The following is a 22741-nucleotide window of genomic DNA, read 5'->3' on the forward strand; positions in this document are numbered from 1 at the left end:
CTAAGAACGTGCTATAGCACAGATTTTATAGGGTTTGGGGACAACATTAAACCCAACAGCAGGGCTGAGATCCAAGTCTGAAGAAGAGACTCCAGGCAGAGGGTGGAAGGTGAACCGCTGCAGGAGGCTTGTGAAGAAGAGGAAGAGCTCCATTTTGGCAAGAGTCTCACCAGCACAGATCCTCCGCCCTAGAACAAAATGTAGAACAACCATAAGAACATCAGTAGCAGCTGCCTCTTCAGTGGTGGGAGAGAATAAAAACTTCTGAGCAGCTGTATTTCTGAGGAAGATCAGCAGAAATCCAAAAAACTTGGAATGTTGCATCCCAAGTATGCATAAAGAGCATGAAGGATACAAGTATCATCTGTGAGGGAGGAGAATTGGTATTCAGAAGTATGATAATGAAGCCACCAAGTGATTTTTTTCTTTTGTTTTTTTTTCTAAATAGGCTGACTGTATGCTTGTATATGGGGAGAAATGTATGGAAATACCATCCAAATTTCTTGCTTCTTTTTTAAATATATTTTTGTTCATTTTCATATTTTCACTTTACTCAGGGTCAGTTTGTTTTTTGGCTCACACGCTGACATTGGAAGGCTTAGTCTAGTGTAAGGAAATTTGTTTAAATTAAGTTTTGTCTGAACAGACCTTGGAAATTCAACAATCCTGGCTAGGGAGGAATAGAAGGAGAAAGTGGTAGAGACAGTCTATGGAGCCCCTACTACAAGCTTGTCTTCAAACGCACAGTAAATATATGTTTTTCTCAATCCTGGTCCTATTCAGCAGTTTATAAACTTCCTTAATCACAGCACAATGATGCAAGGCCTGAATTAACAAAGACACAAACTAAAACTTGATTTTAGCTCCCTCGTGTGACAGAAAGTGGAAAATGAGGAGTTACGGCATTGCTATGCTATGAACTAAGTAAGCCCTCAGGGAATGCCCGTACCTAACACTTCCTGGATGTACTTTTGGCTAGGACATAGTGGGAAGAATTTGGGCCTGAGGGCAGTGCAAACACAAAGTGGTGTTAGAAACAGGAATCTGTGTACTATGTCTCTATTTTTAATAAAAGGAGTTTAATAAAAGGTTAATAAAAGGAGTGGCTTGAAGACAATCTGAAGCTGACAGAGTGAAAGATGTGTTGCAGACTTCAGTTTAAAAATGAAGTCCTATGAGTTTGGAATATCGAAAGTTTCCTTAATGGAAGAATAGATTTTACTGTGTGTTGGGGGGCAGGTATCGCAAGAAAAGGCCATATTCAGATGCCATACAGAATTAAAAATATACAAATAAGGTCTAGAAAAAATGGAGTATTGTAGATGCAGTAGAAAATTAACCAGAGACTGATGTACCAAAACTTAATTGATCAATGACAGAGCCTGAAAAGCAGAAAAAAATGCCAGAGAAGTAGCAGTCATCATGGTGGTAAAAATCTCCCATGCTTTGGGCTGTGATGTAGCCATGTAGATGTACAGGTTTAGGTGAATGTAACTGTCTGTGGAAACCTCAAAAGGCAACCATATCCTGTTCTCTGATTTTACAGGGAACTTGAGTATTTATTTAAGGCAATCCCTTTGCATTGGCACAAGATACGGAGACTTGATCTCATCTGTAGTTGATGAGAAACTGAAAACATCTGGAGGTTGAAGGAATGAGTTGAGATGTTTGTGAGTCTCAACAAGAGCAGAAGTGTAGAAGTGTGTCCTGAGAAATTTCTGAAATCTAATATGTGAAATGATCCCCTGTAAAAGACAATGTGAGGAGGTCAGTTTTCAATGACAAAGAAATACTGATATAAATTAACCTTGTCTAAGATCTGTACTTCCAATGGCATTAAAAAAGATAAGGTACCTGCGGAAAAAGCCATGAAAGCATCTTTCTTTACGAACTTTCCTTGGGAGTCAAGAAAATGTTCAGGATAGAACATCTCTGGTTTCTCCCACTGCGATTTGTCTTGCAGGACAGAGGTCAGCAAGGGGACAATGTAGGTTCCCTGTAAAATTAGACAGGGGAGTTATTCTGAGGAAAAAAATATGTTCTTTGGTGACACTGATGGCAATAAGATCTTAACCTGAAGAAATTGTCCTGAAAATGAGATTATTCTGACTACTGCTTTGTGACTTTGCAAGAGAGTTCATTTATCATGGTCTCATAACTCACATTAACAGGTCTGAAATAGAAGAATTGATAAGAAAAAGAATGCTACGTGTATCTCACCTTCGGAATGAAATAGCCTTTGAGAGTGACATCTGCAGCAGTCTCATGAGGCAAGTTCAGTGGTAGGATATTGGCAAATCGCTGAACTTCATGGATAACAGCATCTGTGTATGGCATTTGGGTTCGATGCTCGACTCGTGGCGGAGTTGACCCTATCACTCTGTCTATCTCTTCTTGGACTTTTCCTGAGGAGAAAATCCGCAGTAAGAGACATGGACTCATCTATCCTTGAGACATACTGTGCTTTAGTTTTGCAAAGACCTCAAGTGAAAATAATGAATTCTCACAAAAAGAAGAGAATTCTCTCTTTTCTTTCACAAACAATGGGATATGGACAGTACTACAACGTCTGATTATTTCTATACCAATGAGAAAGCTAAATGAACGGGCAATTTCAGAAGACTCTTTGGTGATCAATATTTTCCCTTGCCTATCATATTAATTGATACAAAGTGTGTATTCTTCAACAAACAATAACAACAGTAATAATGAAATTGTTTTTTAAAAAATTTCATGTTCCGTTCTGGATCTTGTGTTTTATTTGTCTTCTGGCAGGTAGAAGACAGTAACTTCCAATCACTTTTGCAGATGTAGTGGAATCTCCCTTTTCGAAACTCAGACATGGTACAAGTCCCCTGCTTGCATGTTTTACAAGCATCTGTGGGTCCAAATATACAGCAGAACTGTTGTTTGTATGTGAATCTCTACAGCCCCTCTCAGTTACAGGTCATGGAAATGAGCTTAGTGACTTCATATCTAAAATACTGCGGATTTAGCAAGGGGTTCTAAATTACCATTTCCTGCTATAACACAGTGCAAGTAATAACCCAATCCAAAGAAAAAGAATAAATATTTCTTTGCGTTGATCTATTCTGGACCATACTTCGGGCAAAGTTATCCAGGATCCTTTTTTGTTTTTCTTATATTCCAGTGAAAAAGGATCAATTTTCAGTTTTTCTCTCACCTAAAGTTTCTTGCTCTGATCAAGAGGTGTCCTAAAAAAACCAATTTGCTTCCTAACAACCCTGTAACATGGGCTAGAATGCAGCTATTATACAAACAGCAATTCTCTAAATCTTCTCAGACATTTAAATCCCTCAGCACCATCCATTTTAAATCTTCTCAGATCTTTGGTTTATGAAGATCTCTGTTCTTAAGGAAACCAATTTCATTGCCTAGCACAGAACAGCTCCTTTTTTTTTTTTACTGAGATTTTACTGAGCGCAGAATCTGGCCCACACGAACTTTGTATATAATCTACCAGTACACTGGCTAGTATGACCTTCACTGGGTCTGAACCATAGAGCAAAGCAATCCCTTGGTAATTATTAGCCTGAACTTTTGGATTTTTTAGCTTAGTGTATTGACTGATACTTTGACCCTCAAGGTCTCTGTCCAGTTCCTAAAGCCCTGAGTGTAACAGCATGTACCACGAGACCACTTACTCTGAATTTCAGGGTACTTTAGCATCAGCAGAAAGCTCCAGTTTAGTGTGGTGGAAATTGTCTCAACACCAGCAGTAAACAAATTGCTCACCAAGCTTAGTAAGTTGCCATTATGGAAATACCTATCGGTAGTGAATTTCTCCTGAAAGAAGAAGTGGATGAGATGAGAGGATGAAATCTTTTTTTTTTTTTTTTTTTTTTTTTTTGGTTGGAAAATACATTTTAACCAGCTAACAATTTTCTTAAAAAATAAATCTTATATTAAAAAAAATGTGAAAGAGAAGGAAGAGCTTTGAGCTTGGGCCTTGAAATGTCTGTTGATAGTGATGCTGTTATGCACAGTCTCTGTGTTCACTGGGATCAGCTGCAAAAAGAGTCAGGCTTCTGCATGAAAGAGGTAACCAAAACGTACGCTAGCCTCTGAACAAGGATCCCAGTAAGGCCAGGTACAGCTTTTGTTCTGTACTGGCTGATGTTTATGAAAGAGCCAGAAGCACTAGGACAAGAGAGAGAATAGATAAGAAGATAAAACCTCACTAAAGGTAACAGTATAGTCTTGAGAAAATCTGAGTGAGAGAACTTCTTGTTGTTTAAATGCTGAGTGCAAGGCTTCGGAACTGCAAAGACCCCGTCTCCTGTACGAGCCTGAAGCCTGCATAACAGTTTTGTTCTAGCCAGGTAAAATATCCATTCAACTCTACCAGTTTGTAAGACAAGCATCTTTAAAAGACTCCCAAAGAAGTATAAGTGTAATTAAAAGGACTGAAAGAGAATTGTAAATGTCTTCATATAACCATACAAGTTTGAAGTCATGAGGAAAGATTCAGTTACCTCCTGCTGTTTAACAAGGAAAGCGTCTATAAAACTTCTCTGATCATTTTTATCCAGAGTTTTGAGGTATTTTACAAAAGTATCTTGTATATAAGCATGGAATTCATCTCTGTTTTGAAGAAGAGTCTTCTGAGCCCTTAGGAGGAATCCAAGGCATGGGAAGATGTTGTACATCTATGAGAGAAAAAGACATTACATAGAATTTACCAGGCAAAGGCCTGAAAGCACTTTACAGAGGCAAATAAATACTATTGTGACCATTTTGCAGATAAGAAAGACAAAGACTTAACATTAATATATAGAACACAAAAAAGTGACTGGATAAATTCATAAATTCATGGTAGAAAATCCATCAAGACTTGTTGAATAACAGGAACCTCTCAGACACAAATTACTGGAAGCCAAGAGACTTGCTTTGCAAAAATAGTACAGGTGTCAGGCTTAGACAGCGGCAACTGGCCACCAGGGAGACTTGATGGTGGGACAGAAGGATCTTTGGACAGATCTATGTAGCTTATGTTCCTCCCAAATTCTCCCTCCTCACAGACCAAATTTACCATCTTTGAAAAGCAGCAAGTAGTAGCTAGGATGCAAAGGTCACCATAGTTATTTCATGCACATTTTGGACTCTGTCACCACACAAACATGTACTGAGCACAATTTCAAAATATGAGGAAGAAATCAGAGTAAAAAGTCTTATTTTACTACTATTGTAACAGTACGAATGGTGGTATATAAAACCCTTTTGTGAGTGGAATTACAACTGCTCAGATGTATACAATGGACTGCAGCTGACTGGAAAAGGTTAAAAAACCTGAAAATTTGAGATTTTTATAGAAATAACCTATAAAATCTGTAACTGAAATGTTATCTAGAAAATTACGTTATTATTCAGCCATCTGTTCTGCTATATTTTTTCTTTTTCAAAGTACAAAGCAATGGAAGTGGAGCTAGTATGTCACAGCATTGCACAGGGATATCAGAGCATGTTACTCACAGAGACATTTCTGTGTACTGAAAGGATGTGAAAATATATTCACTGCCAGAGTTCCTCGCATAGGTAGACCACATGCTTTGCAGCTTCTTCCTGCACCATGTTCTGAGATTTCTCAGGAAAGAGAAATGCACTGTATCTCAGATCTCTCAGGAAAGAGAGTGTCTGCGATAAGGCTACTGCTGCAGAAGTAATTCAGGGAGCACGTTCCTGACTGTCCCTTTTCCCCATGGTCCTTGCGAGTGGATGAAGGGAGGACTAATAGCTCTGGCAACAGTAGCCATCTCCCCACCACTGTCTTTAAGGACTCTCATGCCTCTTCCCTGACTTGTAATTAGCTTGGTGCTCCAAGGCAGAAGTTCCTGTTGTCTCCACAATAATTATTCCAGCCTTCAGCCTAGTCCAGAGAGGCCTGGGGCAGAGAACAGCTTCTGTCCTGGCACTCATTTCATGGTCCCTGAGATGGATTATTTTCTACATCTGTATCAGTCACACCAACGGAGCAAATAGCTTAGAGTGTGGAGGAGGTGGAAATAGTCTGATTTTTTTCAGTGGGTATTTAGCACTCATCAAAATATAGCTTAAGACTTTTTTTTAAGAGATGAGTTTTGATTGTTCAAGATTCCCAGATTCTCTCTCAAGCTTTGTTTTGCCCAAGTATTGATAAATTTAAGTATTATCCCTCAGTATCTTAGATTTTTCTAGTTATTGGAAATGAACTGACTACCAGAATAAGGGTGCACTATTAATACATTCATACTGCATCCAGTGGAATAACAGCATAAGAATATTCAACATTACCGTAACAAAAGGGTTCCCAGCAAGCCTCACGTTTTCATTCGTCAAATTTAGTAGTCTTATAAATCTGGAATCTTTGTAGTCAAATCGTTTTCCAAGTAATATTGACACAATTATATTAGCAACTGCTGCATTAATGATTTTACTAACATCAAAGGGTTTTCCTATACAGCAAAGATAAGAATATATTACATAGTGGCAAGAGGCTGTGTAAATTTAATAAAAGATTATTGCTATTATTCTGTTATTATTTATTGCTTTTATGATTATTGTTATTTTCCTTTAGAAAACGATGCCAATAAAAAAAAATTGCCAGACACAAGCAGACCTGTTGGATATCCTTGGGTGTCTGAAACAGCACTAGACCTCTGTTTTTATGCAGCTGAACCCCACTCTCAAGTTCCTTTGAATGAAATGGGAGCTGAGGCACCTACGTCATCTGCAAACCTCTGAACAGACACCAAAACACTGCAATGTAAATGTGAATCTGAATGTGAATCCCACCAGAGAGTCTTATCTTGGGCAAGCTTGGAAAACATCTCACCAAAGACTCCATCTTTGATCTAGGGTCTAGTGACCCCAAAGATTCTGAGCCATTTGATCAGGCCCATGAAAATGTTTTCCAATGAGATGTCAAAGAGCTTGCTTTGACCCTAGCAACAGCAATCTGAGGTCAACTCAGAGGTATCAGAAACTGAAGAGGGAGGCAATTGTAAGAACTTATAGAAATATTTATTTCTATCACATATATGATGGTTCAGAAGTTACCTGAATGTAAGATTCTTTTGAAAAAGGATCATCATGCACAAGCAGAAAGGCATCCACTTTCTGTAACTTTCATAGTGTAAGAATTAGGTGTCCTGCCCAAGTTAGTCTTCTAAGCTCCCTCCACAATGACTAGGTAGAAGCGGCTCCTAGAGATGATTCATCCTCTCCTAAGGTGGGAAGAATCATCCTTCCAAATATCTGCTTATTTGTCTTTTTTTAAAAAAAAAATAGAAAATAAACCTAGCTGATTAGCTTAAACATTCGCCTTCTGGATGACTTGAGTTTGATGAGAAAAATTCCACCGTTGCAGATTGCTTTCATATCATCTACTATAACCTGTTATTTTATTACTGCTCCTATTTATGCCTCATGTCTAGGTTGCCTCAGAAATAACAAATAAAATCCCCCAATCCTCAGTTTCTGTATATGATATGTATATCATGCCTTCTAATTGCAATTTTGTCCCTTTAGACTGGGAACCCTTTGGGTCAAAAGCCTAGGAATCTACACAGAGCTCAGCCAAGTGACATCTTCTAGAACTTTGGAAGAAGCCTTTCATATTTGCATCAAGAAACTGGTAGGAGCCAAATTCAGCAATCAGCTATGGGCAAGCCTATGGCTGTTTGAACAAAACTTAGGGATCTGGAGAATGAATTGTCTACCCACCTCCTTGTGACTCAAAGGTATCTATCAGATACCCATATTCCTCCACAATGCGGTCCTCAATGGCCCTCTTTCCCATTCCAAAGTCTCGTAAGGTTGTGAGAGTAAATCTTCTCATGACTTTCCAGTTTTCACCATGAGCAAATACAACCCCTGAAGCAAAGATAAGATTTCAAGGCAGTAGAAAAATTTAAATAACTAATTTGTAAATACATAATATAGATATTTAATAACAATGACTTTCAAAACATGTTAAATTTCATTTGGCTGAGAAAAATACCCACAAAAGCTTCCTTTAAATATTCCCAAGCTTTTTACTGCACAAAAAGAATGAAAGTAAGCTATTTCAAAAGTGTTTAATTAAATCCAAATGACTCCTGAGAGAAAGTTGTCAATAAAAGAATAGAAGCATTGGAAATTCACATTCAAATTGGTAGGCATTGTACTTTGGAAACTGGAATTGAACTGACAGCCAATGTCACTGATGATTTCAGTAAATACCAGACTAGGCACAGATGTCTTCACAGTTTAAGTTGGACCTTAAAACCTCCTCAATCAATTTTTCATTGAAATTGCTACATATCGTAAAACTACTTTAGTTATATTTTTTTCAACAGAAAAAATAAGATGTGAAGAAAGCTTACATGCAGTAATATAATTAAATGATAGACTAAATTATGAAAATGTCGACTGAATTATTCATGAATTTATTGGAGAGGCTTTGGAGATGTACATAGGAAATTCAGATGCAAAATTAAAATTAAGTTTGAGTGTCAATTTTTCGTTTGGAAACCCAGGTCTGTACACAATATTTCCATTCAAATAAATCCCCAACTCTCTATATGTTCCACCCTGCTATCTCATGTAGATTTTAAAAATACTACTTACCATTTGAAATGAGCAGTATAATAGTCACATAAATTCAGAAAAAGGACTTTTTGGGGTTTTATGCTAAACTCCAAAAAACAGAAGCCCAGAACTACACCATGAGAGTTAGAAATGCATTCGCTGTTTTGTATGCCCCTGTTTTAGATCACGACAGTGTGTTATTGTAGCCATTAGCCTTTTTGCAGTGAGAATAACTAGGTGGACATTGATTTTTTTGCGTATAGACAGTTACAGTTGTTTTTGTTGTCACTGTCAACAGCTTCAAATTTGAATAAATCTGTCGAAGTCAGTGAAATTACTCCCTATTTCCACTACCTTATATGATCTCTGATCCAAAGTGATGTGTTAGCCTCTACTGCTTCTGTAGTAAAACCTGCTTTGAATAAGTTAAATGAAGAACAAGAAGACCAACTCACCATTTCCTCTGGTCAAATCTTCAAAGATTGGAATTTTAGGTCTCTCTGCAAATGCATCTGCTTGGTTTACAAGAGCCTCCTTCACTGTCTCATACCCAGAGATCACTACAATTTTCCTTTGCCCCATCTGAACACTGAAGACTGGACCATATGCTTTGGACAGCTGATAGAAGAAGAAAACCTTGTTTTACAACTTTTACAGCCTACAAAGAAATTCACAGCCCTTCAGTGCTGCTCATCCTCCTGTCCTGCCTCTAGGTTAGCGCAATGTTAAATTCGTAATCGGAATTCTTACCAGAGGAAGAGAACTTACTTTAGTAATGTGAATGTGCCAGATATTATATGAATAATGACTAAATGGCACAGTCAGATAGAATCACAGTGTGCTAAATGGAGCAGAAGCATTAACAGCTTAAACCATCAGGCGTACAAGGCTTGTATCCATGTGCCACTTAAAGTCTCTTCTGTGCTGACAGATCTGCCTTCCCTCAGGAACCCATGTGAATTCAGTTTTATGGCTCGTGTTCACACCCTGATCCCTATGTTACTGTGTTTCTTTTGTTTCGGCAGCTCCACTTCAGACTAATTCATCCATTCAGTCTTTATTGAATTTATCTGTGCTATTATTACTATTAAAAAAAAAATATGTTTCTGGGCCAGGATGTAGCCTTCTATACGTTCCCACTATTGATATGTGACTACATTCACCATGAATCTCTCCGCAAGGGGACTCTCAGAGATGACGTTTGACGTAAGCTGGTAGCTGTTTAGCTTGCACAGACAGATTTGTGCTCACACAACTCAGTGATGCTCTTGATTCTCCGAACAAGAAGGGGTGGTTTTCCTGCCTGCACTTAACTTCCAGTGTGTTTGGACAGAGAAACACAAGGGAAATATTTACCGATATTATACAGAATGTTCATCAGCTGTTTTAAGAAAGTCCAACCAACTATTTAAAAGGACATAGCAGCAATGACACATGTCTGAATTGAGGGCAGCTGCTTTGATGGTGTAGTACACTCGACTAGTGTAGCCGAGGCAAAATTTGATCTTTTCAAAGTGTGTTCTACGTCAGGGCTTTCCAACATTTGAAATGTCAGTGTTACAGACGAGTATATGGTTTTCATTTGCATTTAGACACAGAGTATGTGTGAGTTTTAAAGCTGCCACTAGAAAAGGAAGAGGAAAGGATCAGTTTCATAAAAGTCTTGTGACTCTAAATTGGAAAAAACTCTACCACAAAATAAGTTAATAAAGCACTAGAAGAAAAATAAGAGATTTATTTTTCAGGTTTGCTTAGATCTTTGCTGTATATTGTGGCAACTTTTGGCCCTTAATATTGAGAGTACACAGTGGTCTTCAGCTTCAGAGAGCAAAGAAGGCTTGTCTTTCATTAGGGAAAAGTGATATGTAAGGGACTATCAACTCAGTGAAGACAGAAGATTGTTGTTATTACCTCAGATATTTTAACTATGGCTATGTGAGCCATGAAGAGTTAGCTTACTTGTCTAAAATTCCTCCTTTCACTACTTTTTTTCACCAAAATGCCACGAAATTAAGATGAACTCTTGTTATTGATTTCACAGTTGTTTAAGGCTGAAACCAACACTCATGAAGTTGCAGGGAATTGAAGGGAGAAGATGTTACTGTAAAGAACATATCCTGCTATGTTCAAAGTTTTACACCAAATGGTAGTCTCCTATTCCTTACTATAGGCCTACATCATCTGTGGATATGACACCCAGGCTGTGGTAAAGGATGACTCTGACATCTGGAACAATGTGGTTTAGTGATATTGGCAGTGATGGAATGGCAGAAAAAGTAATGGTTACCTGCATATAAGTCCTGTAGGGTCTCTTCAAATCAAATAAATGAAGATTTCCAATGATAGGTAATGCTCTTGGTCCTGGAGGGAAATTCTTCCTCAAGTAGCCATTCCAGAAACCTCCTATTTTCATAATGAATAGAAAAGTCAGGATGAGCATTAAGCCCATGGAAATGTAGTTGCTCCAGTCCATGTCTATTCAGCCAAGTATTTACTGCAGAAGGTCAAAGAGAAATGATCCCTGTCTTCCTGCAAAAAATTTGCTGTGAGAGACACTTGTACTAGTCCGTAAGCCTTTTCTCCAGTGAAGGGTATATTTTTCCCATGATTAGTGGTTTGATGTCCTCCCCTGTGCTTGCAGAAGAATCCTCAGTACAGTACAGAGCCAGGCGAATATTTGCCAGCCAAGCTTATATGACTGAGTAAGTGTGTATTTCCTACTTTTCAAGAATGAAATTCCAAGAACACGGGGAAACAAAGGTCACCAACCTGTTGTTTGGCAAGCAGTTGTACATTCTGCCTGCTGTTCAGGTCATTGATTAATATTTCCATGAATAGCGCAAGCACAACCTCAATACCCTGAGCACTGAAATCAAAATACCAAAATACAGAAGTGATTAGTGCCTAGAGAGATATTTTTCCAAGTGTTAAGTATTGGTAATATATTACTCCCATTAAACTCTTTGTAATTTCAAAATACTTCACTGGGGGCAGGATTAAGCCAGCCCTAGATGTCCAAATATTTCCCAGGGCTCCTGGAGAACAGTCCAAATCACTTCACTTTCTCTGCTGAGATATCAAGCAATTACAATAAAAAAGTCTTTGATCTCCTCATTTATACTTGCTAATGATCTTGTTTCTGCTTACTAATCAAGGTTCAGAGTAGGGCGCAACAGGGTAAATGTTTGCAAAACAGACTTGTATGTTTGGGTGACGGAGATATTTTTGTGTGTCTCTTTGTCCTGGGTGAAAGTCCAAGAGTTCAGTTTATCAAAGCTTCACTGACTTAATCTGCTCGAGTTAATATGGTTGTGACTCCCCTTGCATTCTAAATGGTGACAGGGCTTGGTCTCTGGTCTTAAAGCTAGCTAGTACAAACATATTAGCAAACTCCATTAGCCTACAAACTGGATGGCTGGATGCAAAACATGTTTTGGAAATTACCCCTGAGCTGTGCCCAGGCAGAGCTGACTGAGACCAAAATGTGTGACAGGAATGATTTTGACACTTTTTCTGGTATAAATAGTAGAGTTCTAGTTCCCTTTAACTGATTACATAGCCACTGAGTCCTTTCTCAGATATCACAGACGGTCACACTACTGTATAATTTATGCAACCAGTACACAAATTCTTAAAGCTGACTATGTTTCTTTGTGGTGGATATGGTTAGAACCAGATTAAGGTGATGGAACAGCCCATTCTGGATGTCATCTCCAGACATATGGAGGAAAAGAAGGTGAACAGGAGTAGCCAGCATGGATTCACCAAGGGGAAATCCTGCTTAAGCAATCTGATAGCCTTCTATGGTGGAGTGACTGGCTGAGTAGATGAGGGGAGAGCAGTGGATGTTGTGTCCCTTGACTTCAGCAAGGCTTTTGACACTGTCTCCCATAACATCCTCCTAGAGAAGCTCAGGAAGTGTGGGTTAGACGAGTGGACAGTGAGGTGGATTGAGAACTGGCTGGAAGGCAGAGCTCAGAGGGTTGTCATCAGTGGTGTGGAGTCTAGTTGGAGGGCTGTGGCTAGTGGTGTCCCCCAGGGCTCAGTCCTGGGTCCCATCCTGTTCAATTTCTTCATCAATGACCTCGATGAGGGGACAGAGTGCCTCCTCAGCAAGTCTGCTGATGATCCCAAGCTGGGAGGAGTGGGTGACACACCCGAGGGCTGTGCTGCCATTCAGAGAGACCTGGACAGGCTGGAGAGTTGGGCAGAGAGGAACCTCCTGAGGTTCAACAAGGGCAAGTGCAGAGTCCTGCACCTAGGAAGAAATAACCCTAGGCACCAGTACAAGGTGGGGGTTGACCTTGTGGAGAGCAGCTGTGCAGCGAAGGACCTGGGAGTGCTGGTGGATGACAGGTTGACCATGAGCCAGCAATGTGCCCTTGTGACCAAGAAGGCCAATGGTCTCCTGGGGTGCATTAGGACGACTGTTGCCAGCAGGTGGAGGGAGGTGATCCTGCCCCTCTACTCAGCCCTGGGGAGGCCTCATCTCGAGTCCTGTGTCCCGTTCTGGGCTCCCCAGTACAAGAGAGGCATGGAGTTACTGGAGAGAGTCCAGCATAGAGCTACAAAGATGATCTGAGAGCTGGAGCACCTGCCCTGTGAGGAACGGCTGCGAGAGCTGGGCCTCTTCAGCCTGGGGAAGAGCAGACTGAGGGGGGATCTGATCAATGTGTAGAAGTACCTGAAGGGAAGGTGTCAAGGGGATGGGGACAAACTCTTTTCAGTTGTCCCATGTGACAGGACAAGAGGCAATGGGCAGGAATTGAAGCACAGGAAGTTCTGCCTGACCGTGAGGGGGAATTTCTTCCCTGGGAGAGTGATGGAGCCCAGTCACAGGCTGCCCAGAGAGGTTGTGGAGTCTCCTTCTGTGGAGATCTTCAAGGCCCGCCTGGATGCAACCCTGTCTGACATGCTCTAGGTGACCCTGCTTGAGCAGGGAGGTTGGACTAGATGATCTCCAGAGGTCCCTTCCAACCTTACTGATTCTATGATTCTTTGCTGCTATGAAAACAAATTCCTGTAGGCTTCTACGTGTGAGATGGGTATTGTAACTCAGTCGTGATGCTTGGAGTTCTAGTTATCCAGGTAGGCTGTACTGAAGTTTTTAATGTCGATTAAATTCAAAAACTGCCTAGTTATCAGCCTACATTGACTTAGATTAAAACTTGTTCGTCTTATTTCATTCAGGATGCCTCTATAGTTGTGACCCTTGCAGAAAGATTTGACCAAAGGCAGAGGAGAAGAGTCAGTGCCCCAAAGGATGAGATTCTGGAGCTTTCCAGGAAAAGAGTAAAGACAGGATAAGTCCCTGGACAGGAACCTTGGAAGAGGAGCTAGAGAGAGCCTACTCTTTTGCCAGATAGTCTGGGATGTTGTCAGGATCTCTGGAGCAAAGGCCAGGCCATTTTGCGTATGTGGAAGGTGTCCTGGAAAACAGTGCAGGGCTTACGTCCAGCTGTGTGCCAATTGGCCTGTTTCTACCCCACCTCCCCAAAGGAGACAGAAGGGCACAGTGCTTGTCCTGCCTTGCACATATTTGCAATTTAATTATTAACAAGGAATGAGTCAGGTGCTAACTTTTTAAATGAAGTGAGAGAGTGATTCTGGATTGCTTCCTGAGAGATGGGTGCCAGGTTACATCGGTGCGGTGTTTGAGAGCAAGCACTGCCCCTATCCACCTGTGCAAGACTCTTTGGCATTTTGGGAGGAAGCTGGGAGAGCTGGAGGTGTCTCCTGAAATGCAGTGGGAGTGGGAGTGCAACCCCGGCTCCATTCCCCTTGCCAGCTCGGTCCTGCTGAGTTCCTCCAGTGATTGCTACTGAACCTGCAGGTAATCAGTGAGCTGAGCAGGGTGAAATTATCACAGGCACTGGTGACAAGCTGTGAATGTTTCCTCTCTGTCTGGGAACTTTTGCTAGCTTTATTTTCAGATGAGGAGAGGATGGGAGCTTTTTTGTAATCCTGCTTCAGGCCAAAGTTTGTTATTCCTCTAGCAGCAGATGGTAAATACACTATTTAGGTCTCAGGATACTCTGTTTCACCTGATTTCCAGCCTGAAACTCGATCCTTCAGATCCCTGCCAAGTTACATTTGTCCCCTGGAAGTAGTCTGTATTACAGAAAATATTACCAACCCCACCATGACTTGACTCTCTCCAAGGGAATGTCCCCCCAGGCTCATACTATAGACAGAGACAAATCCAGACTGCCCACCTGGAAGTACACCTGTAGTTGTGGCAAGTCTGAAGTGTCACTAAAACCTGGCAGCTGCATGGGGAGCTGCTGCTAAGAGCTTTGCATCCCCCCTTTGGGGGGGATGGTAGGGGTGCATGGTAATGTGAGCTGTTCTCCACAGGGTAAATACTTGATTTGGGTGGCCGCAGAAGAGCAATGTGGTTGCTGAGCTGTGGAAGTCTACCTATAGCATAGTGAAGGTAGGTGAGATGAAGTCTACCCTCTGTGCCTGTGACTCTGTAGCGCTGGCATAAAGAGGACAGGGGACATGATTTCTTTCTGCAGAGCGGCTAGTGGTTCTGCTAGCATGTTCTATCATTAACTGATACCTTCATCACTTTGTAATGGAGGAGAAATCTGTGCCCTACTGAAAGGGGCACCTTTTAGTTTAGTTGTCCCAGGTGTTAGAGTAGTTCTGCAGGTGTCTTATGATAAAACACTGCAGAAGGGGAGTATGGGCAAGAGGGTGGTGGGTGCCCGCAAGCTGCCACAGAAGAACTGGAAGCACAGCACTGGTGGTCTATTCCAGACAAGGATGCCTCCACAGAAGCCATTTTAAGGTGTTCAAGAGGATCTTTGCAGCTTTGAAGACAACATTGGCAGCAGTTTGATTCCCCGGTGGAGAAAGATTTTTTATTTTTTCAAAGTTTAATCATGCTCATCAATGTATACATTATTCTTAAATCAACCAAATCAATATCAGCTTCCTGCTAGTGGATTTCCATATGTCTTCATGTGATGGTCTTCTGCGCATCTCCACTGTAGTTCTGAGTCAGGCTGACATTTAATATTGTTTTGCTACATTGTTAAGCTATATTTGTCTCTGAGTGTGTGTGGGGGGGATGCTTGTGTATGCAGGGTACTGCTGAAGGGATGAAACGTTTCCAGTAGGCACCTTGGAGTCTGCACTGGAGCTGTTGTGGAAGGAGGGTGTGTGTGTGCGTGTGTGTGAAGTGTCTGCTTGAGGTCTGGCCAGAGACTGGCCCCTGGTCTCTCTCCGTGGTGGGGAGGGAGGATGCAGAGGGACAGAGATAGAGTACAGACTCTAACTGGACTTTGTTATGCCCCTTGTGGTATTTACTCTTACAGTCTCCTTTACTTCCCCTTTCAAGTCGTGCCTGAAAGTCAGAACTGACTTTCAGGCAGAACTCACCTCTGGAGTAAAGGTGGGTGAAACAACTCCAGCTAAGACCCAAGGTGCAGTTGGGCTAAAAATCTCCTGTTGGATTCTGAAGTATCAAACCGTGCATGTGTACACTAGGATATTTTATCCGGGTGTTTTATCTGTCTTGGGAGAAGGAGGATACCTGAGAAAAGCTCGAGAAACGTGGCACTGCACAGACCTCATGAGCTATTGGGGGGGTTGTAAATCCAACGGCAGGAGTGAGGTCCAGGTCTGAGATGGAAACACCAGTGGGAGGGTGGAAGGTGAACCGCTGAAGAAGACTTGTGAAGAAGAGGAAGAGCTCCATTTTGGCGAGAGTCTCACCAGCGCAGATCCTCCGCCCTGGAATGAAATGGAGAACGGGCCATAAGAGTGTCAGTAGCAGCTGCTTCTCGGGCTGTTGTCAGGGGCTTTGAACTCTGACTGGACAAATTCAAAATTCAGGCCCTTTGGTAATGCAGAAATTGTGAATCTTGCATTCATTTGGCAGGGACCCCCCCCCCCCCCTGTTGATTTTGCCTTTACAAGTTACTTCTTGTTTTTTCTTTATTTGTAGGCAATAGCTATCCCCATATATCATCAAACTATCCTGAATAAGAGTGACATGATGCATTGGGCTGGACAGGTATTGAAGTGACAAGACCTGGCCTGACCAGTCACGGCCTTCCTTGTCATGAATGGATTACAACGATCTTGTCCGACAGCAGGTGCAAAGAGGACTGATGTGTTTCTTGGCCGTTCTGTTCTTCATTCAGTCCCCTAAGAAGGCAGGGACATCACAGTTCATCACTGGGATGATCAGATACCTCTGTTGGGCAGATTGTTGGCTCTGTGCTGTTCCTGAGGAGTGTTGGTAAGGAGCATATGTTGATGAGAGAGGGACTACAGACTGAGTACTCAACTAAGGGTGAAGAAGGTGCATCTGCCATATTCCTGAGATAGTCATGGGCAATGTGATAGGCCCTGGGGGAAGGCTACAAGACAAGAGAGCTCAGAACAAGGGCAGTCAGTCCTGGGCACCAATTCACTTGGGAAAGAGTGTGTGTGGGATGTTCAGCTCCTCTCAGAGCCTGACAAATAGAAGAGAAGATACCTGCTGAAAAAGGCATGAAAGCATCTTTCTTTACAAACTTTCCCTCAGAGTCAAGGAAATGCTCGGGGTGGAATATGTCAGGTTTCTCCCAATGAGATTTGTCTCGCAGGACAGAGGCCAGCAAAGGGATGGTGTAGGTTCCCTGCAAATCAAGGTAGAGTAGTTATTCCATTGCTGATGGGCTTGTTGTGATCATCATAGCAGTCATGACTGCTGGAGCTCCAACAACCCACTTTGTTTACATGGGAACTACTGCCAGGGTAGCTGCAAACATACCAGACTGAGTGAGCATCTCTTGATGTAAGTAGGACCTAAAAGGGGACATGTTGCAGAAAAGATGAAAGAAGAGAAGGAGTGCTAAGAGCTTCTCACCTTGGGAATGAAATAGCCTTTGAGAGTGACATCTGTAGTAGTTGCATGAGGCAAGTTCAAAGGCAGGATGTTAGCAAACCTTTGGATTTCATGGATGACAGCATCTGTATATGGCATTTGAGTTCGATGTTTGATTCGTGGTGGGGTTGAACCTATCACTTGCTCTATCTCTTTTTGGACTTTTTCTGTGAAAGAAATATGGATCATGCACAGATTGCTCACTCAAAGTCTCTTTCTCCTGCTAGGAATAATAGGAAGTGGAGAAATCACTTTTTGTTTGGCCCTGCCCAGTGTGGAGTCCTACGCACAGTGACCTGGTGAGGAGGCTGCTGGGTGCCTCATTCCACTTACTCTGAATTTCAGGATATTTCATCATAAGTAGAAGGCCCCAGCGTAAAGTGGAGGATGTGGTCTCCATGCCAGCTGCAAACAGATTCCTCACAATCTCTGTTAAATTGTCGTTATGGAAGTATCCATTGGTATTACCTTTCTCCTGGAAAAAATGAATTATTAACAGTATTACCTGATTAAAGCTTTCAGAAGGCCCCTTTAAGCTGGAGAATTGGTGATTATTTTCATATGCTGTTCTCATGGAAGAGTTAAGATCCAGAGAATGGAAAGAAATGTGAAACTATAACAAAGACAGAATCTCTTAACTTTGGTGAAATAAGGATTTACATTTTACTTATGAAGCAAGGAGGACAACAGAAAGTTGTCTGTCTGTGATTAGTTTATCTCCTAACTGACATGACTGCACAGTTTTTCATCCCAGCCACAGTTCTAGGTAGGACTTTTCCTCAAGCCAGACCTCTGCTGAAAAAACAGTTCTTTAGCTATTCTCTTAAATGTGAAAAGGAAACCGAGAAGATTTGAAGAAGATGCTAGGGTTCAACTACCTCTTGTTGTCGGACGAGAAAAGTGTCAATGAAGCTCCTCTGGTCGTTTTTGTCGAGGGTTTTGAGATGTTCTAGAAAAGTGACCTTAATAAAATCACCAATTTCATCTCTATTCTTCAGAAGGGTTTTGTGGCTCTTCAGGAGGAATCCAAGGACTGGGTACGTGTTGTACAGCTGCAAGGTGGAGAGATGGAGAGGAAGCAAAGATGACTGCTAAGAAGAAGTACCACAGGTCAGAAGTGCATATTGACAAAAGTCCTTACTGAAAATAGTGTGCATCCTTATGGTCACAATGCAAAATATCCCTTTGTCCTCCCTTCTCCCTGGACAACCATGCAAAGTGGTTAAAATTAATGACTTCTTGCACCATGTCTTAATCATCCTTGTCAAAAGTGACCTATAAATCATTTTTATGCAGATACCCTTGATTACAAACACATTTTCCTACTTCTATACTCCTCCCTCTCCACACCAGCTTGACTTGTATATCTCAAGTTTAAGAGAGATCTCAAGTTTAAGGTTCCTGTTGTTCTCATGCTGTTTCCTGACTGTGTGGGAGATGGGGAATAATGACTAACTTATGTCTCGTGGACACACACTCCTATATTGTATTACTTAGCCTTGAATTCTACTTCATGAAATGAGAAACTAATAATCTCTCAGGCCATGCTGGCAGGATAAATTCATAAGTAGTGTGAGATATCCTTTTTGGGAAGCATTTGTCATATTTGTCATTTGCAGGTAGATGTGTTGTGATGGTGAGGAGTGAGGGGATGTGCAGCTACCCTCTGTGTAATGCCTGCTTTTGAAGAGGACTATGCAAATAGTATGAATTACCGAAACTGTTGGACTTCCAAGAAGCCTGACATTTTCATTCACCAAACACAGGAGCCTTTTAAATGTGGGATCTTCATAGTCATACCGCTTTCCAAGCAATATGGACACAACGACATTAGCGACAGCTGCATTCAGCATCAGGGTCATCTCAAGGGGTTTCCCTAGTGTGGGAAAAGTTTGTGCACATAATATGGTTAATGTTTATTCTAATAAATCAAAGTATTATAGTAGCTACTGTGTGGTAGCTAGCCACACAATCAGAGAGGCGTGCTCCATGCTCTACCTGACTAAATGGAACATGCCTGGAGCATGCTGTGTTTCCTCTAGGGTATGTGAACCTGGGTCTTCTTCACATGGGGTCTTCTCAGGGTAGAGAGAAAAGATTGGGAGAGATCTGTGTGCACCCACTTCTGGCACGGATACACAGTCAGGAGGCTGCTGAGCATAAGATCCAAATTTGTCAGGAGGAACAGCTCCCCCAACCAACTTTTCACATGCCCCAAGGATTCATTAGGGCAGAGCAGAGAATGAATCCACATCTTCTGTGCTCCTCTCCACTGCCTTAGTGACTTTCATAAAGCTTTCTGACCTCCTCTTTCATGGGAGCTCCTCTGCTTGGACATGTTCACTCCTGGACACTCTTCCTTTCCTGTTGCATTTACAGATTTCAGGCCCCTCTGGGATATCCCATTTTCACCTAACCATAGCTCCTGTTTTCTGGGGGTCAAGGGGAATACTTGAAGCCTAGACTAGCAAGATGAAGTGGAAATATGATTCTATGCTAAGATTTGTAAGGCAAAATTTGGACAAATTCTGGATCAGAAATCTGGAAGAATTCTGCAAGAACACAGCAATGCATAGCTGCAAGAGATTAAGCATAGAGAGTACTTCAAATCACAGAGAAATCTCCTGCTGTACAAAGCCGGCTACTGCCAACCTTGTACACTCACCTGCTGAAATTCCTGCTGTTGGTAAATTAGCCTACTGAAAAATAATCATGGCTGATTATTAAATAATCCTGGCTCATGATTATGAACCAAATGTGTAACTGGATCTTCTGTCTCCTGCTGGAAAGGATTTCCCAGCTATGAACATTTAAGGACAATCAAAGTTTTAGTAGGTATGCATGTCCTTGCATTTGCCTTCTGCTTTCATCCCCATACCTCTAAATTTATCAAAGATTGTCATTTATGGTGGCGTTCCACACGGAGGGAAACGTTCCTTTCCTCAGTTGTACTGTTTTGGTGTTTGACTCCACGTTCAACTTCCATTACCTCATTGTATGCTTCTCATTTGCCTGTCAGGCAATTGCCAGGTAGATAGACAGACAGACAGATGGACAGATAGACTATGTAAACTTATGACTTCATTGATGCTGGAAAACAGTATATCTCTGAGGGAGCTCTGAGCTACTTCCTCCTCATCCTTGGTATTCTTGTGGGAAACTTGAGGAAAATTAGAGAAGTTTCATGAAAGTAAAAGTCTGCTCACCTTTGTGTGTCTCAATGGTGTCTACCAGGTGTCCATACTCTTCCACAATGAAGTCCTCTATGGCCTTTTTGCCCATTCCAAAGTCTCGTAAGGTTGTGAGAGTAAATCTTCGCATCATTTTCCAGTTTTCTCCTTGAGAGAATAAAATTCCTGAAATGGAAAATGAAAACACAGAATTAGAAATTTCAAAAACAGGATAAAGATCCCTTACCCACTTTGAATCCAGGCAAAGGTGAGCACTGGTAAGAAATACTTCAAATTCTCAAAGTACATCATGTCTTTACATAGAGTGAAATGAGACAGGAAAGAAATATTGGGTGAAAGCTATGAGAGAAGCAGCCATTGCTTAGAGTTCACATGATTGCTGATGCCTTCTGAGAGACTAAGGATTTTGTTCAGCCCTGATTAGAGCAGAGAGTTGCTTTTGTGCCTTCTCTGTGTGAGGTAGGTGTGCTTGTCATCGTGATGTCTTTTTTTGGGAATAGATGCATCTCCCCTCGGAAATACACATATTCTTCCATAGACTGTAGGAACTAAATGACAACTTCTGTTTTGGGTATCTATGTGGAAAATTTCCCCACTTGGTCAAGTGAGTCTCACTCCTGTGCATCCTAGAAAAGCTACAGAGAATTCTTAGTGGCCTCTTTAGAGAAGTTTGGGTAAAGCAGGTGCTGCAATTTACTTTCCTTGCATCTATCTCTATCATACTTTCTTATTCTTGCTGAGAGTCTCGTTCAAGAAACTTGTTCAAGTCCATACTGAGGAAAGAAAGCATGTAAACATGGGTTGACTTTTAATAACACATTGGTTACTCACAGTTGATCACCAGATACAAAAGGGTCCATCCTTGTTCACCAGCCAACTTACCGTTTCCTTTTACTGATTTTTCTAAGACTGGTATTTCAGGTCTTCCTGCAAATGCATCTGCATGATTCACCAGAGCTTCCTTCACTGTTTCATACCCTGACAGCACCACCACTTTATTTTGTCCCATGTGAATGCTGAAGACTGGACCATACACTTCGGACAGCTAGCGGCATAAAGGGAGACAAAAATGTCAGATAATGACCAGCAAGCCCAAGATTCTCAGCCAGCTGAAGACTCTTTTTGTTCACCTTCCCACACAGCATTGGAATTTCCCTCTGGGAGGGAACCTCATTTCCTGCAGAATGTGGTGAATAGGTCAGGGAAATACTCACAGAAATGCTGGAACTGTTACAAAGATAACGCCTCATAATAGCGTCTGCAATTCTCTACTAGGATCCCTTTTGAAAATAAAAGTCTGACTCTGCCCCTCTGAATGCCTGTGTAAGTGAGGATGGCATGTCAGAGTAGGACCGTGCCTGAGGAGTGCCCAGCAGCAAAAGGATAAAGTGCAGACTAGAGCCTAGATGCTGCCCTGGTGGGAAAATACCCAAAGATATGAAATGGTCTGGGAATTTTGGTTTTGGGACCCAGCAGAGCTGAGAAGCCCTCAGAGAGGAGCATTTCAGGGCCCTGACTTGGTAACTCAGATAACTCAGAACTCTTTATGCTAACATAGGACAGCAGACATGCTTAGCTATGCATGGCTTTAAAGAGAGAAACTTTAAAGATAAAGAAACTTTTCCAGCAATTGTTGTGAGAGCTGTTCAGCTGATGGTCAAACACTTGACACCATGAGCACTTCGTTGAGTCCGGAGTTACGGCCTTTAAGGGGACGATCCTAGGGTTCACATCTCCCACATGAACAGCCTATCATGAACTTCCAGTGATGGGAGGAGAATTTAGAAGAAAGAGTAAATCTTGTTGTATTCGAAGCTCTCTGCTCAGAGAACTTCTTGTAGCCCTGAGAACTTCTTGAAGCTTCCTTAGCCAGACAGGGAAATGTAAGAAAAAGAACAACAGAAGTGGCTACCTCTAGCATTGTCCGATAAGGCCTCTTCAGATCCATGATGTGCAGATTTCCGATGATGGGTAGAGGCCTGGGTCCTGGGGGAAAGCTCTTTCTTGCATAGTTCTTCCAGTAGTGTTCTCTTTTCAGAACCAGAAGGAGAATCAGGATAAGCACCAAGCCTGCAGCAGCAAGGCTGGTCCAATCCAT

General features: G+C 41.7%; 2 protein-coding genes across 2 annotated transcripts; both read right to left on the reverse strand.

Annotated features, from left to right (window-relative positions):
• Positions 1-11041, reverse strand: LOC134138022 (cytochrome P450 2K1-like). Its single transcript, XM_062571209.1, has 9 exons — positions 10856-11041; positions 9024-9186; positions 7723-7872; positions 6292-6452; positions 4497-4670; positions 3666-3807; positions 2221-2405; positions 1855-1996; positions 1-188 (listed from the first exon to the last, which is right to left on the reverse strand). Exons 1-9 carry the CDS (start codon positions 11039-11041, stop codon positions 1-3), a joined length of 1491 nt encoding a protein of 496 aa, XP_062427193.1.
• A 5043-nt stretch (positions 11042-16084) lies between these two features.
• On the reverse strand, positions 16085-22741 carry LOC134138933 (cytochrome P450 2K6-like). The gene is made up of 9 exons (XM_062573124.1): positions 22556-22741; positions 21526-21688; positions 20659-20808; positions 19168-19328; positions 18331-18504; positions 17786-17927; positions 17435-17619; positions 17063-17204; positions 16085-16311 (listed from the first exon to the last, which is right to left on the reverse strand). Exons 1-9 carry the CDS (start codon positions 22739-22741, stop codon positions 16085-16087), a joined length of 1530 nt encoding a protein of 509 aa, XP_062429108.1.

The sequence above is a fragment of the Rhea pennata genome, chromosome 3, assembly GCF_028389875.1.
Source record: "Rhea pennata isolate bPtePen1 chromosome 3, bPtePen1.pri, whole genome shotgun sequence".
NCBI classification, from domain to species: domain Eukaryota; kingdom Metazoa; phylum Chordata; class Aves; order Rheiformes; family Rheidae; genus Rhea; species Rhea pennata.